General features: G+C 44.5%; 1 protein-coding gene across 1 annotated transcript in view; it reads left to right on the forward strand.

The window, feature by feature from the left end:
* Positions 1-17,002, forward strand: part of ric8a (ric8 guanine nucleotide exchange factor A) — a 47,722-nt gene that overhangs the window by 6,048 nt on the left and 24,672 nt on the right. The window contains exon 3 of the mRNA XM_068359221.1: positions 5,909-6,033. Coding sequence (XP_068215322.1) covers positions 5,909-6,033 — 125 coding nt within the window. The remainder of the gene's footprint in view (positions 1-5,908; positions 6,034-17,002) is intronic.

Genomic DNA, 17,002 nt, shown 5'->3' on the forward strand with positions numbered 1-17,002 from the left:
GATCATCACTCGGCGGCTCGTGATGACCACTCGTCATCTCACGATCGTCACTCGTCCACTCATGATGACCTCTTTCCTGATCGTCGTTAGCCAGCTTGTGATTGTCACTTGCCAGCTTGTGATCATCACTCATCATCTTGTGATCGTTACTCACCAGCTCACCGTTCGCCAGCAGCTCGTTATACGCCAGGTCGTTATTCAACAACTCGTGATCATCACTGCCAGGGCATGATCATCTCTCCCCAGCTTGTCATCACCAACCAGCGTGTGATCATCGGCCTATGCGTGACTGGTCGCCGCTCTACCTTGACGAGCCTCGCTGACTATCGGCAAACATCCCAGCTCCTGTGTACTCAACTAGATCCAGCCTGTGCTCCCTGTCGCCCGGTTCCCTTCCCTACCGGCATGAAGGAACCTCCAAGGAAGTATAGCTTTACAGCTACAGTTTCTCCAGCTCGCTCTTCCAAGACAGAGGGAGAGGCCATGCTTGTGCCGATCCTCCATGGTAAGAGAGCTTACTCTCCCTACTTTCAGGTACCTAGACCATGATCACCAAGGAGGCAATCCCAATCTGTTAGCCTCCCCAAGGACACCCGTGATTTTTCTGCTGTGGGAAAGCCACCATCGTGGTTCGACACCCTAGTTAAGGCAGTGAAGCATGCAGTCTTGGGAACAGCACCTCCGTCGAGACAGGTAGTGGTAGCGAATATGTTCAGGATCCCGTTGGAGAAATTGGTCTCCTCCTCCGTCTGACTCTAGCCAGAGGCCGGCCTCTTCTAAGGTCCCGAACCCTCAGATGTTCGTCTCACCCATCAAGAGGTTGCATGGAGCTGCAGGGATGGCTGGTCACATCCAGCAGGATTTCTCGCAACTGCAAATGACGCGAGTCTTGACTACCAAGAAGAAGAGAAGGCTGAGGAATCCGACTCCCTCCCCACGGGTGATCTTCTCCACTCCCATACAAGCTGGGGCTCACAATTTCCTAGAGAAATATCTCGTTCAACAGCTTTGTTCCGTCTCCAAGGAGATGGAACAACTTGTGGCAGCACCTTCTTCAAGAGAAAGTCAGACCTCTTCAAGATGGCAGGAGACCTCCAGACCATTGCTTCTGGAGGAGGAATTCCTTCCGCCTTGGAGGGAGTCGAAGGACTCTAAGACGGTGCCAAAAAATGCTAAAGCTAGATTGGCATTTCATCAAGAGAGAGCACGTGGGATCTCCATGGCAGCATCAGGGACGCCTGCAAGCGACGTTCCCTCAGCCTTAAACGTTGACGACCTCGACCCACCCTGGGCTCCTTTGAGTAAGAGCTTGTGGGTGGAAGATGACCAGAACTATGAGGATGACTACCTCCCTGGGGCTGCCAGTCCGGAATATTCAGAAGCAGAGCAGAAGGAGTCGGAATACACCTTCTGGCAGGTTCTATCCTGCATGAGGCCCATCAATGAGTTAGCTGACCCTACGACGACTCCTCAGGAGGGCAAGGACACCGTCCTTGACCATGTCTATGGGATCCAATGACCTACCAAGGCTAGTACAGCTTTGTCATGGTTGAAGGAGCCAGAAAGAAGGCGTTCTCCCAGATCACTGGCTCTTCTAGCTCTCTCCACACAGGCTTGTCCTCGAAACTCCTCCCACCACCATTTGTACAGCAGAGGAGATACTACGAGGTCTTGGACAACCCTCTTCAGGCCTTGCCTCTAGATTCTCCCATAGTGACACTCAAGAGGAGTCTCTTTCGAGAGGCTTTCTGGGCTCTGAGCCTCCTTTTCTGCATCCGGGATCCTTAACATGGTGAACATTGCGAAGTACGCCCTGTAGGCTAACTTGTAGAGACCTATGGGTGGGATTCATGGGACACCTCGTTAGAACCGAAGATTGTCCTAAGGAATTTACATGGAAGTCAATGGAAACCTTTCATTTCTAGGGTACCGGAACCGTCGAGTTCCTCGCCCACCAGTTGGTCAACCTGTGGGCGAACGCGATACTCAGGCGAAGGGTTTGGTGATCGAGATGTTCCAACGGCAAGTTCCCCAATTGGAGGCAACAAGACTCAGGAACTCCACATTGGACGGCTTTTCCATTTTCAGGTCTGAAGAAGTCTGAACCCTGGAGAAAGTCCACCCAGGACTCCCTTCTCCATAGGGCCTTGACATCCCAGTCCTATGGTAAGGCCCCATCACAGAAGAAACAGCCGCAGACTAACAAACCGCCAATAAGTTGCACATTAGGTTCCTCAAAAGTGTCCAGGAAGCCCTCTCCTGCACAAGCTCAGAAGGGCGCCAAGTTTTCCCGAGGAGGAAAAGGGAGCAGAGGGGTCGGCCCAGGTCACTCCCACTAGGATGGGAAATCCTCCCCCTTTCCCACCTTTGGGGGAATGCCTGTAGCACCGCTGGTAGGGGTGGCTGCAGCACGACATCGGACCCTAGACAGTCTTCCTGATTCATTCAGAGTATAGCGTCCCGTTCATTCAATATCTCCCTCCACTGACTCAGAATCCAGTTCCATTGAGTTCCTACAGTATGCAAAAGCATCTGCAAAGGAACTGGACCTTCGGGCTGAAGTCCAGACCATGTTGGAGAAGGACGCTCTCCAAGAGGTCCTCGACGGTTCCCTAGGCTTCTTCAGTAGACTCTTTCTGTGAAATAGGTGTCTGGAGACCAGTCATCAACCTCTCGGCTCTGAACAAGTTTGTTCTGCAAACTGCAATCAGCATGGAGACGGCAGACATGGTCAGACAAGCAGTAAGACCACAGGACTTCATGTGCACTCTGGATCTCAAGAATGCATACTTACTGGTCCCAGTCCATCCATCTTTAACGAAGATTCTTAGGATCGTACATGAAACAGACAATACCAGTTCAAGATGCTGTGCTTTGGTCTTTCTACAGCACCTCGGGTCTTCACACGAGTGTTCGCCCTAGTGCCATCTTGGGGTCACAGGTTTGGCATTCATCTCCTGAAATACCTCGACAATTGGCTGATCCAAGCAATGTGGCAACCCTTCTTCAACGCCGAGACAGATTACTCACGTTTTTCCAAGATCTGGGGAACGTGGTAAATCTCGAGAAATCATCCCTGCTTCCCTCTCAAAGACTGGTATACAGTACCTTGGTTTGATCATAGACACTAACCTCCAGAAAGTCTTTCCATCAGACGGCAGGGTACGGAGGCTGAGGAAGGTCGCAAGCCCCTTCCTCAGACGAGAAGAACTTCCAGTCCAGCAGTGGTTGCGTCTCCTAGATTACCTGTCATCCCCGGCTGTCTGGTGCCCAATGGCTACCTCAGAATTTGGTCTCTTCAGTGGCAGCTGAAATCCAGGTGGAATCACACAGCGACTCCTCAGATATGCTGGTCTCCATGGGACTAGAGCAGCAGACGGACCTTTGTGGTGGGTGGCACATGAAAACCTACGCAGAGGGATTGACCTTCTTGTACCTCCCCTGGAATTGATGCTCTATTCTGATGCATCAAAAGATGGGTGGGGACCCCACGGGCTGCACCACACGGTCTCTGGGCTCTGGTCCTAAGAGATGAGGGCAGTCTTCCTACCCCTCCAACAGTTACTGGTGGGTTGCTTTGGTGCCGATGAGCGACAGTACCATAATAGGGGCTTGCGTAAACAAACAAGGCGGTACCTTTCCACAGCCCCTATGTCATCTAGTAATCGAGATACTAAGATGGATTGAAGACAACTCGGTGTCCCTATCAGCCCGCAGGATACCTGCAAAGATCATTGGCTTTACTCTACCAGGCCAAGGGACTGTTTTCTTTGATTGGTGTCGTAGAAGGGGTATTTCTCCCCTCGATGACATTATTCCTTGTTTACTTTCGGGAGGAAAAGCTTCTCTTGGTCTCGGATATGGAAAGCTACCACTCAGCCTTGAGCCTCACCTTTAGACTGGAAGGAGTTGATATTTCCTCTTCTTTGGAATTGTCTCTCCTCATACAAAGTTATGAGCTTACTTGCCTCCTGTCAGAAGTTAGATCTCCTCCATGGAATGTTATTCGCATCCTTCGATCTCTGAAGGGTGCTAACTATGAACCATTACGCCAGGCTGCAGATCACCCCCTCACTTTGAAGACGGTGTTCTTGCTGCTCACTTGACTTTAGCCAAGAGGGTCAGCGAACTTCATGGTCTGTCTTATGACATCACCCATTCAATGGGATGGGGAGAGGTAACACTCGGCTTCGTCCCCAAGTTTATTGCCAAGATTCAAAATCCGGGAGTAGCATATCCTAAATTCGGGCCCTTTCGGATCGGGAGTCTTCGTTCTGTGACTGATGATCGAGATCAATTGTCACTTTGGCCAGTAAGGATTTTTAGGTATTACCTTAAAAGAACTGCAGCAGCTCGCTCCCCGAGTGTTGGCGCTCTTCGTCAGCACGGGAAGGTCAAGAGGAGGATCACTAAGAGTATTGTATCATCTCTGCTTGGATTTGCAAGGTCATAGATCTTGCAATGAATCCTGATCCTCCCCCAACTCGACGACCCAGACCTCACGACGTAAGGGGCATCAGTACATCCCTAGCGTTTAAAAGAAACTACTCGGTGATGCAGGTCCTTCTAGCGGGCAAGTGGAAGCATCCAACTACCTTTACTGCCCACTACCTGCGAGCGTAACCCACAGGAAAATGGAGACGTTCTCTGTTGTGGCTGCATAACAGGTGATTTAGATGCCTCAGGTTCCTTGATGGCCAAGTAGCAGGAGGTTGAGGGCATTGGTTACCCAGTTTAAGTCTGAGTGAATGATTAAGGATGACTAGCTCTTTCTTTTTTACATCTTCTCCACTTTTGGGAAACAGCACCCATGGCCCTCTGCAAGCTGGCTTCACCTATCTGCTGGTACAACCATTTTCCTTGTGTAACCTAGTATAGAAATAATACTGTTAGGTCCCCTGGTACAACCATTTTCCTTGTGTAACCTAGTATAGATATAATACTGTTACGTCCCCATAGCACCTGGCGAGGTGGGATTGGGTAATGTCTATGGTTGATTCTAAAGATTCCTATTGTGTCTGAGAACTCTTACCTAAGCCAGTCACGTTGCTAGTATCACATACACACACATTGCTTAGGCCGCTAACCGTGCGTTTCACGAAAACTAGTGAGGTGTCGGGGTTTCTCTCATTTATGTGAAGCACGTATGGGAAAACCCCTGGTTAAATAACAAGCCAGTTAGTTGGGTCTTCCACCCTTGTTCAGTATTGGGTGAGTCATCCCTATAAATAGCGAAAGGATTTGTATTTATTGTCGGAACAATGACAAATTCGAAAATACTGTAGTTTGTATTTTTCCTAACAATACAAATCTGTAGCTATTTATACAAATTGTCCCGCCATCACATGTCCCCCGAGAAGTCCTGCTTGCAATCAAAAGTTGAGGAGACAACTGTAGTGTGTGAGCGAGTTGGTAGCTGGCTACCCCCACTAGCCCTTTGCCCACGCTAACACCCCCCTAACCCCGCTAACTAGCGGGCAGGTAGTTATACCTTGCTTAAAAGTCTTATGGCTAGTCTTCCAGCTCTGCCAAAAATATAATCGCTATGAATAGCTACAGGTTTGCGTCTTTAGGGAAAATACAAATGGTATGGTAATTTTCCTCTTCTTTTGACCTTATTAGTCCCACTGTATGGCAGGGTCAGTAGCTCAAGTCTAACTTTCTCCATTTATTTCTATTCCTATTCATTTTAAAATCTTGTTATATTTAGTATTGTAATGTACTTTAGTGTACTGTTGTTATTACATTTATTTGTAATTATAATTTTATTTACCATCCATACAGTTTAGGGTCCCTCATTATCTGTAGACTTAATTATATGCAGGTGGGCTGTGAACATAATCCCTAAAAATATCTTCTCTAATATGAGATTAGAAGATTATAGATTAATACTTCTGTCTGTTTTCAGCCGTGACGAATCCTCTCTCAATAATGTTATTAACAGCGAAAGGCTGTCTTACATAGTAAAACTGGCTGGTCTGGTGCCGGAGGAGGAAGCTTTGGAACGTCTAAATCAACAGATTAATTATGAAGGTAAATAGATGTGATATGTTATTTAATGTCTGGTCTTTTTTTTTTTTTACAGAAACTTTTTTTTTTCATCATCAATTCTACTTATTTAAAGATGATTCAAGAATATTTCAAATTAACTTCTAGTTACAGTTGTGAAGGAATTTGAAATTATGGGGAAAAATGTTTTCTATTAGATTACTAGTTAAGCTACAACCATAGTTGGAAAAGCAATATGCTACAAGCCCAAGGGCTCCAACAGGGAAAAATAACCCAATGAGGAAAAGAAATGAGGAATAAATAAACTACATGAAAAGTAATGAACAATATAAATGAAATGTTTTAAGAATAATAGCAACATTAAAATAAGTCTTTCACATATAAACTATAAAAAAGAGATGTTAACCTGTTCAACATAAAGTACACCCTCTGTAAGTTTGAACTTTTGAACTTTCACTGATTCAACTACCTGATTAGGAAGATCATTCCACAACTGGGTCCCAGCTGGTATCACACTTATAGAATACTGTGTAGTATTGAGCTTATGATGAAGACATGACTATTAGAATTAACAGCATACCTAGGATTACGAACAGGATGATACTGTCCAGGAAGATCTGAATGATAATCTGCTGTTTTGTGTTAAGTCAATATGGGTGTGTAGGGAATGGTAAATTTCTATAGATTAACCCTTTTACCCCCAGGCTATTTGGAAATTTCCAACCCTTAACCCCCAGGGGTTATTTTTTATTCAAGCACATTTTGCAGTATATATTTTCCAAATTGCTCTAACAGCCTTAATTTTTGTCATAGAGAGGTCAGGTTGGTCTCATTCTATTGGAAAATGCCTGAATTTTCTAAAAAAAATTATCAAAAAAAAAAAAAATTGTAAATAGAAGTTTTTTGCAGGGACGTACCGGTACATCCATGGGGGTAAAGGTATGTGTTTTTTGAAACGTACCAGTACGTCCTTTTGGGGGTAAAAGGGTTAAGTATCAGTACTGTAATTGTAATGTTTGATGCATTGTAGATGTATTAATTTTTAAAAGGATTGTAGCTGTTAGAAGTGGTTAGAGAAAGAACTGCTGTTGTTAGGGTTACTTTGTGCAGCAGATTCTGGTTTATGTTTAACCCTTTTACCCCCAAAGGACGTACTGGTACGTTTCACAAAAGCCATCCCTTTACCCCCATGGACGTACCGGTACGTCCTTGCAAAAAGATGCTATAAACATTTTTTTTTTATATTTTTGATAATTTTTTGAGAAAATTCAGGCATTTTCCAAGAGAATGGGACCAACCTGACCTCTCTATGACAAAAATTAAGGCTGTTAGAGCAATTTAAAAAAAAATATACTGCAAAATGTGCTGGGGAAAAAAATAACCCCCTGGGGGTTAAGAGTTGGAAAATTCCAAATAGCCTGGGGGTAAAAGGGTTAATAGCATTCAGATGGAAAATATCAGGAAGCCTGAAAGGCAGGTGGTAAGAGCAAAGAAGTGTTTCAGGAATGGAATTGAATCTTGACATAGTAGAGGGAAAAATTAAATATTTTGTAAATGAAAGTGGATTAAAAAACGATTGAAAATGTGTAAATGGAGAAAATTAAAGTTGAAAATTAGATAATACTGTAATGATTGTGACAATACTTTGAGAATCTTCTGAATGAAGAAAATTAACATGAATTACAAGATCTTGGCTTTATAGAAGGACCCATCAATAAAATAAGAGTTGAAGAGGTTAAAAGAGCCCTCAGGATGGTAAAAAATGGTAGATCCCCAGAACCATTCATAATAAAATGCACAGTAACTTGATAAAAGATTTCTAAGGTATCACCTTAGAATCTAGAGTTTTATGGATGTAGTATAATGAGATTATATTATGAATGAGGAGTTATCGAAGAGATGTGATGTTCATAATCTGGAAAAAAAGGCAGAGAAATCAAAGATTTGGGGTCATACGGAAACATTACAAGCAGTTTTTTGTAAAAGCAGTGAATACGTTTGGGGTTGATGTAGCCTATTGGTGTCCTAAACATCGCCAGACTGGGGTTCGAGTCCCGCTCAAACTTGTTAGTTCCTTTAGCGTCTGCAACCTTACCATCCTTGTGAGATAAGGATGGTAAGTTTGGGGGAGCATATAGGTCTACCTGCTGAGTCATCAGCAGCCATTGCTTGGCCCTCCCTGTTCCTAGCTTGAATGTAGAGCGGGCTTGGGTGCTGATCATATGTATATGTTTAGTCTCAAGGGCATTGCTCTGCTTGCTAGTGTAATGTCCCTGTCCCTTGCCTCTGCCATTCTTGAGCAGTGTTTAAACCTTTAAATATGGAAATGGGTGGAATAAGATATACAGGAATGCCCAGGAAACTGAAAAAAGAAAATAGATGAAGACTTGAACTTGATGAGAGTACTGGACAGATAAGAATAGAGCAGAATCCGTTCTTGTCTAAACCAGTAAAGATAAGAGCTGATGTAAAGATCTTTGAGCATCAACAATTTTGTTTGCTGTCTCTAACGCTTTTTAGGTAAATGATTCTAATGATTTTGATATACTTTACAGGTGTATATTCCACTAAAGTTTCATTTCTTTTGTAATCCATTAAAGAGGATAACTACAGTATGGTTGAAATATGTAGGAGGTATGGAGTTAAGATTACAAGTATGTACATTACTGTACTGTACAGTATTCCTACAAGGTCTAATGTGTTAATATTAGGCACTTTAGTTTAGGTAGTTGTCATTGAAAAATTATTTGCAAAGCTTTTGTGTATATTTCCAAAGTTCTTCATATTTATCTATCAAGAGACTGAGACTCAAGATGCTACAAAGATTCTCCTGGTCACCACTGGAGAGCTAGTAATTGTGATTACTTAAAGTAAAAGAAAAAAATTACACCAGATGTATCATAAAGTGGCCGGGAGACACGACATCAGTGTAAAAAATTGATAACGTGATGCATAAACAAACCAAGATGACAAATAGAATAACCCAACTTAGCTAAAAATATACAAAAAAAGAACTGTACATAAGTGAAACAAACGAAAGAGCTCTAAAGATTGCCGGTTACTCAATGTATCTCAAAATATTCAAGACACAATTCAGTAGTAGCATTGATAATAAACAATACATATGAGCAGTCTTAAGATGACAAATAAAATAACTAAAGTTACTTAAACCAGACAAAAAGAAAAAACAAACAACAAAAAAACAAGCAGCCAGAATGACATTTGAAGTGCTACTAATGATGCATAGTCAGCCAGGCCCTATTGGCATATTCATTATTTCAATGATAAAATGATTGGAGGTCACTCTCAGGTGAGGTCAGGTAGGTTGACATTTCCAAAGAAATAAAAAGAACCAGCCAGTTTGGTTATAGGTGGACTTCCAACACGCCAATCAGATAGTCTTCATACTTAAAGGACAGAAGACTTGTTTACGCATATAATAGATAACAAATTATTAGAGTAATTGTATTTTTATGGTATAGTTTTGGGGCAGAATATTTGAAAGATTTAAAAATGTTTTTTAGAAAAAAGGGTAGTTTTCCAGTGATTTACTTGAAAGACGAATGGATTATACATAGAGTACTGTATACGCATTTGATATAATGATTAATAAATTATTAAAGTAATTGTATTTTTCCTGTATATATAACCCTGAGTCCTTTAAAGTTAAACTTCCCACCTCAACCGCCTCTCTTAGTCTTGAGCCAAAAGGTCGTAAGTGAAGACCTCTTCTCCCATGGTCACCACCAGTCATTAACTGCTTTGTTAACAATTTCATCGGCCATTCAAGCTCGTGCTAAAAACTTATTCCCCACTTAAAGGACTCAATTTTGTATAGCTATGGAAAATAAACATTACCTAAAAAAATTTATTATATTAGACACTTTCGTTCCCCAAGGAACTGTGATGTGCCAAAAAATATGAGTCACCCTTCAAACTTGAAATGGAAGTTTTTGGATAATTCATTGCTTATGTGTACGTACTGTATTTGTAATTTACATTAAATGAAAAAGTGGAGTTCTCATTTTCTTGTTCTTAAGTTACATTGCAGTATTAACCCTTTTACCCCCAGGCTTTTTGGAAATTTCCAACCCTTAACCCCGAAGGGGTTACTTTTTTGTATATTTCTTTTAAATTGCTCTAACAGCCTTAATTTTTGTCTTAGAGAGGTCAGGTTGGTCTCATTCTCTTGGAAAATGTCTGAATTTTCTCATAAAATTATCAAAAATATGAAAAAAATAATTTTTATAGCATTTTTTTGCAAGGACGTACCGGTACGTCCATGGGGGTAAAGGGATGGCTTTTGTGAAACGTACCAGTACGTCCTTTGGGGGTAAAAGGGTTAATGTTATTCACAAACATTACTTAAAATTGACTTTTTTCAATATTAAACTTACCCGATAATCATGTAGCTGTCAACTCCGTTGCCCGACAGAATTCTATGGAGGGATACGCCAGCTATCACAATACTAGAAGGGGGTGTATTTACCAGCGCCACCTGTGGCCAGGTACTCAAGTACTTCTTGTTGACACCTCCTCAATTATTCCTCTGTCGTGCTTCCGGCAAGACGTTCTGAGATACGCTTATGTTCTTGGAGTATTTTCACGACTTTGGTGAAGTATTTCTCTTTGATTTCGGCTGTCGCTTTACTGGAAACTTCTATATTAGCTTAGTTAGCTTTTGGAATTAATTTAATTAATTATGGTGACGAGAGAGTATGAACTCTCGTTCACCTTTCAATGGCCGACCCTTCCCTTAGACGGAAGTGTTGGTGTCTAAGAGAGTATAGACTCTCTTTCTTAATTTTGCTTAACAAAGTTATAGATTTATTTTATATCTCTCCGCCTCTTATAGGCCTCTTCGATTAACTTCCTTTTATTATAAACTCATTAAAATTAATTTTTATAATTGTTTATATTCGACCTTCCTAATAGTAGGCGGTCTTTTACCGAAGTTAATAAACTTTGAGCCCGTCATTTCGGTTTTACCTGTTAACATATTATGCTATTTCCACCACAGAGTTTGAAAGAATTTCTTTGATAATCTCGTACTATTTTCAAAGTTGAACTAACGTTTTGTTTTGTCTCTGCAGTTGTTGACGTTCAGAACGTTCAACTTGCACTCTATCGTTACGATAGAGAAAGAATGTTCACGGTTTCACGTTGCAGTAAGAGTAACCGTGTCTAGCGTTTTGTTCATTCTTTTTTTAACTTAATGGTTTTGATCCTAATAAAGGAACTTTTCAGTTTTTTCCTTTAACAATAATATGTTTTAACGATATATATGATTGGGCTCTTCTCTCAGGTTCTAAGTCAAGAGAGAGAGAGAGAGGAGAGATAGAGACGGAGGGAGAAAGAGGATAAACGTTTCATTCAAGCCTGCCAGGCGTACGAGTAACGTCGTTTTCGTTTTTGCTCTTCTCCCTAGTCTCTTTAGGGGAAGAAACTAAACGTTTCTAGAGTGATCTAGTGTTTAGTCTCTTTCCAGCCACTGAATTATCTTTCATTAGATTTTCTGTTACATTGTAATTCTGTTTTCGCAATTACTAACTTTGAGAAAGGATAGAATTGCGTATTTCAGGTACAAACCACTTAAAGTTTCGAGTTCAGTGAAATAAGTGCAAACAGAAATCAAAGTGATAAGTGATTAGTGCGTGAGGGTACTTTTGTGCGCGCCAGTCGTCCTCCCAGTCCGGGACCTCTTGCAAGCTCCCAAGCCCAGGGGAGAAGCAATGTCGAAGGGCATAAGGGTTCAGCAGGCCTTGATCGGCGCACAGAAGTATCCTCGGTGGTTGTGGGCGTGTCTTACCGAGACCGTCACTCCCACCCGCAGACGATTGAGCCCTTATTTTGCTCGTCTGCAGAAGAGATTAGGGGAGAAAATAAAGGCAGAGTAACGCTGGTCTCAGGTCTCAAGACCTCTTAAACGTTAAGTCCAGACCTATGCCAGACGTACGAAGTTAAAGTTCACAACCCGAATGCAGTCATTGGGTTAGCTCTGACTCTCCTCAGTCATCAGTTGATTACACTCCGCCTAAGAGGAGTAAGGTTCTGCCGCAACAGATCTCGGCTGTTAAGGCTTTACCTCAGCAGACCTTAGTGTCTGCCGACCCCAAGTTGACTCTACTGCAGTCCATACAGTCACAACTTTCGGTCTTGATGCGTGAGTGTCGGGCTGAGAGTGTTGCGCCTCCGCCTCCGCCTACACTCCCCCCCGCCTATGATCGCTCCGCCTGATCGCAGTACCACCTGCCAGGCGTACGATGTTGTGAACTCTACTACAGTCCATGCAAGCACAGCTTTCGGACTTGATGCGTGAGTGTCGGGCTGAGAGTGTTGCTCCTCCGCCTCCGCCTACACTCCCTCCACCTACACTCGCTCCGCCTGATCGCAGTACCATCTGCCAGGCGTACGATGTTGTGGACTCTACTACAGTCCATGCAAGCACAGCTTTCGGACTTGATGCGTGAGTGTCGGGCTGAGAGTGTTGCTCCTCCGCCTCCGCCTACACTCCCTCCACCTACACTCGCTCCGCCTGATCGCAGTACCACCTGCCAGGCGTACGATGTTGTGGACTCTAATACAGTCCATGCAAGCACAGCTTTCGGACTTAATGCGTGAGTGTCGGGCTGAGAGTGTTACTCCTCCGCCTCCGCCTACACTCCCTCCGCCTACGCTCGCTCCGCCTGATCGCAGTACCACCTGCCAGGCGTACGATGTTGAGCCACGTGCTGAGTTTGCTGTTCCCTGTGGTGTTCAGCCTCCGCCTTCCTTAAGGCAACCTTTACAATGGGATCAGGAGGATTATACCTCTCTTCCTCCGCCTCCACTTGCTGCTCCACCAGTGATGCAACACTCGGTTGAGGTACAACAACCTCTCCCGTCCATGAGTCAGTCTCCTCAGCTCTCGCTGCAGCGAGCTCAACCCTCCACAAGGCAAGCACCACAACACCTTAGCCTTGCGCCTCAGGAGCCTCAGCTTGCGAGACATTTACCTTGTTCTGCGCAGCCTCTTCCTCATCGCGCTCCGCTCACACCACAGGAACTGGAACTTGCTACTCCGCTTCCGCCATCCGCTCAGCAAGCGCAACCCTTGGGTTCAACCACTCATGCTAGGAGTCAGCCTCCTCCACCCATGCGCCTTCCTTCTGCTTGTCTTTTATTCAGCCTTTGCAGACTGAGCCTCAGGTGTTCCCTCAACGGAGTCTTGAAGAGGAAACCACAACTATTGTTGTTCCAGCTCGTTCTGACTCTGCTGTTCAGCATACCTTATCTCCATTTTCATACCATGGTTTAAACCCCATGCAAGCATGCATAAAGCACTCTAGCACTGGTCATGGAATTTCTGAGAAATGTTAAACGCCATGCACACGCTCTGCTTTCCTTACAGCAGGCTCTGCTTACAGCAGGCTCTGCTTACTACATGCTCAGCATACAGCATGCTCTGCATTCAGCATGCTCTGCATACAACATGCTCTGCATACAGCATGCTCTGCATTCAGCATGCTCTGCATACAACATGCTCTACATACAGCATGCTCTGCATTCAGCATACTCTGCATACATCATGCTCTGCATACCTTACCGCATGCTTCTCAACACATCTTGGGTTGTTGCCAACTCACTAGACTGTCAAGCAGTTTCATAACGTTGCCTTCTAGTCTGCTGCTTTTGCACCAGTGAACCCTCACTCAGAGAACTTAGCTTTTCTAGGATAAGGTCCCTGTAGATGAGAAAGTTCTTTTCTCCCTCCTTCTGATATTCCCTTGAGGACTCTGTCATTTGGAGGGAGCCTTTAGCTGCATAACCTCTTATGGACTTTTATTTAAGCATAACATGCTTACAGGGAAGGTAATGGTTCCACTTCAGTCGCTAATCCCGTCTGTTACCACACCTGCTCCCATAGACCTTGAGCTGTGTTGCATGACATGCAGTCCAAGCTTAGTCCTTGTTAGAGGATTTTTTTTTTTTTTTTTTTTTGTTTACGGAGTCAATGTGTCACGGGGAAGACGTTCAACAACCAACAGAAGTGACTTGTTGTGACGCAGTGCGGCAACCTCAGCAACCCGTTAAGGAGTTGTCTGTACGACCCAGACAGTCTAGACAGATTCGGGTTGTCACTGTACTTCCTCGCTTGCCCATGATTGACAGTTCACAGACTGTGCAGCAGTATCATGATCTTGTGTCCGGCTCCGTCAGACGACTGGCTTTTAAGAGCTCCCACAAGTCGTCGCTGTCTGGAGATTTTCAAATGGACTATGGATCTGACCAAGGAACTGGGCCTCCTGGTCAATTTTGAGGAGTCTCAGCTCGTTCCATCCCAGACCATTGTCTCCTTGGGTATGGATCTTCAGAGTCGAGCTTTTCGGACTTGTCCGTCGGCCCCAAGGATCTTCCAAGCCCTAGAATGCATCCAGAGCATGCTGAGAAGGAACCGATGCTTAGTCAGGCAGTGGATGAGTCTAACAGGGACACTTTCATCGCTGGCCCTGTTCATCGAGTTAGGGAGACTCCACCTCCGCCCCCTTCAGTATCATCTAGCTGCTCACTGGATAAAGGACATGACGCTAGAGACGGTCTCAGTTCCTGTTTCCGAAGAGATGAGGTCTACTCTAACGTGGTGGAAGAACAGCATTCTTCTCAAGGAAGGTCTACCTTTGGCTGTTCAGACCCCCGACCACCGTCTCTTCTCGGACGCATCGGACACGGGCTGGGGTGCGACACTGGACGGACAGGAATGCTCGGGAACATGGAATCAGGAGCAAAGGACACTTCACATCTATTGCAAGGAGTTGTTGGCAGTTCATCTGGCCTTGATAAACTTCAAGTCCCTCCAGCTAAACAAGGTGGTGGAGGTGAACTCCGACAACACCACAGCCTTGGCTTACATCTCCAAGCAGGGAGGGACTCATTCGAGGAAGTTGTTCGAGATCGCAAGGGACCTCCTCATTTGGTCAAAAGATCGAAAGCTCACGCTGGTAACGAGGCTCATTCAGGGCGATATGAATGTCATGGCAGATCGCCTCAGCCGGAAGGGTCAGGTCTTCCCCACAGAGTGGACCCTTCACAAGAATGTTTGCAGCAGACTTTGGGCCCTGTGGGGTCAGCCAACCATAGATCTATTCGCTACCTCGATGACCAAGAGGCTCCTCTTGTATTGTTCTCCGATTCCAGACCCAGCAGCAGTTCGCGTGGATGCCTTTCTGCTGGATTGGTCCCATCTCGACCTGTATGCATTCCCGCCGTTCAAGATTGTCAACAGGGTACTTCAGAAGTTCGCCTCTCACAAAGGGACACGGCTGACGTTGATTGCTCCCCTCTGGCCCGCGAGAGAATGGTTCACCGAGGTACTGCAATGGCTGGTCGACGTTCCCAGGACTCTTCCTCTAAGAGTGGACCTTCTGCGTCAACCTCACGTAAGAAGGTACACCCAAACCTCCACGCTCTTAGTCTGACTGCCTTCAGACTATCGAAAGACTCTCAAGAGCTAGAGGCTTTTCGAAGGAGGCAGCCAGAGCGATTGCCAGAGCAAGGACGACATCCACTCTCAGAGTCTATCAGTCTAAATGGGAAGTCTTCCGAAGCTGGTGCAAAGCCAATGCAGTTTCCTCAACCAGTACCACTGTAACCCAGATTGCTGACTTCCTGTTACATCTAAGGAACGTAAGATCCCTTTCAGCTCCTACGATCAAGGGTTACAGAAGTATGTTGGCAGCGGTTTTCCGCCACAGAGGCTTGGATCTTTCCTCCAACAAAGATCTACAGGACCTCCTTAGGTCTTTTGAGACCTCAAAGGAACGTCGGTTGTCCACTCCAGGCTGGAATCTAGACGTGGTCCTAAGGTTCCTAATGTCATCAGGATTTGAACCGCTCCAATCAGCCTCTTTTAAGGACCTCACATTAAAAACTCTTTTCCTCGTGTGCTTAGCAACAGGTAAAAGAGTAAGTGAGATCCACGCCTTCAGCAGGAACATAGGTTTCACATCTGAAACGGCTACATGTTCCTTGCAGCTCGGTTTTTTGGCTAAAAACGAGCTTCCTTCCCGTCCTTGGCCTAAGTCGTTCGAGATCCCAAGCCTGTCCAACATGGTGGGGAACGAACTGGAGAGAGTACTTTGCCCAGTTAGAGCTCTTAAGTACTATCTAAGAAGGTCAAAACCATTACGAGGACAATCAGAAGCCTTATGGTGTGCTATCAAGAAGCCTTCTCTACCAATGTCTAAGAACGCAGTTTCTTACTACATCAGGCTTCTGATTAGAGAAGCAAATTCTCATCTGAAGGAAGAAGACCTTGCTTTGCTGAAGGTAAGGACACATGAAGTGAGAGCTGTGGCTACTTCAGTGGCCTTCAAGCAGAACCGTTCTCTGCAGAGTGTTATGGATGCAACCTATTGGAGAAGCAAGTCAGTGTTCGCATCATTCTATCTCAAAGATGTCCAGTCTCTTTACGAGTACTGCTACACCCTGGGACCATTCGTAGCAACGAATGCAGTAGTAGGCGAGGGCTCAGCCACTACATTCCCATAATCCCATAACTTTTTAACCTTTCTCTTGAATACTTTTTATGGGTTGTACGGTCGGCTAAGAAGCCTTCCACATCCTTGTTGATTTGGCGGGTGGTCAATTCTTTCTTGAGAAGCGCCGAGGTTAAAGGTTGTGATGAGGTCCTTTAGTATGGGTTGCAGCCCTGTATACTTTAGCACCTTTGAGTTGATTCAGCCTCCCAAGAGGAACGCTGCGCTCAGTAAGGAAGACGATCTTATTAAAGGCAGAGTAACGGTTCAAGTCGACTTCCTTATCAGGTACTTATTATTTCATTGTTATTGTGGATAACTGATTATATGAAATACGGGATACTTAGCTATCCTTTAGTCTTGTACACTGGTTTTTCACCCACCCCCCTGGGTGTGAATCAGCTACATGATTATCGGGTAAGTTTAATATTGAAAAATGTTATTTTTATTAATAAAATAAATTTTTGAATATACTTACC

The sequence above is a fragment of the Palaemon carinicauda genome, chromosome 35 (genome assembly GCF_036898095.1).
Source record: "Palaemon carinicauda isolate YSFRI2023 chromosome 35, ASM3689809v2, whole genome shotgun sequence".
NCBI lineage: Eukaryota > Metazoa > Arthropoda > Malacostraca > Decapoda > Palaemonidae > Palaemon > Palaemon carinicauda.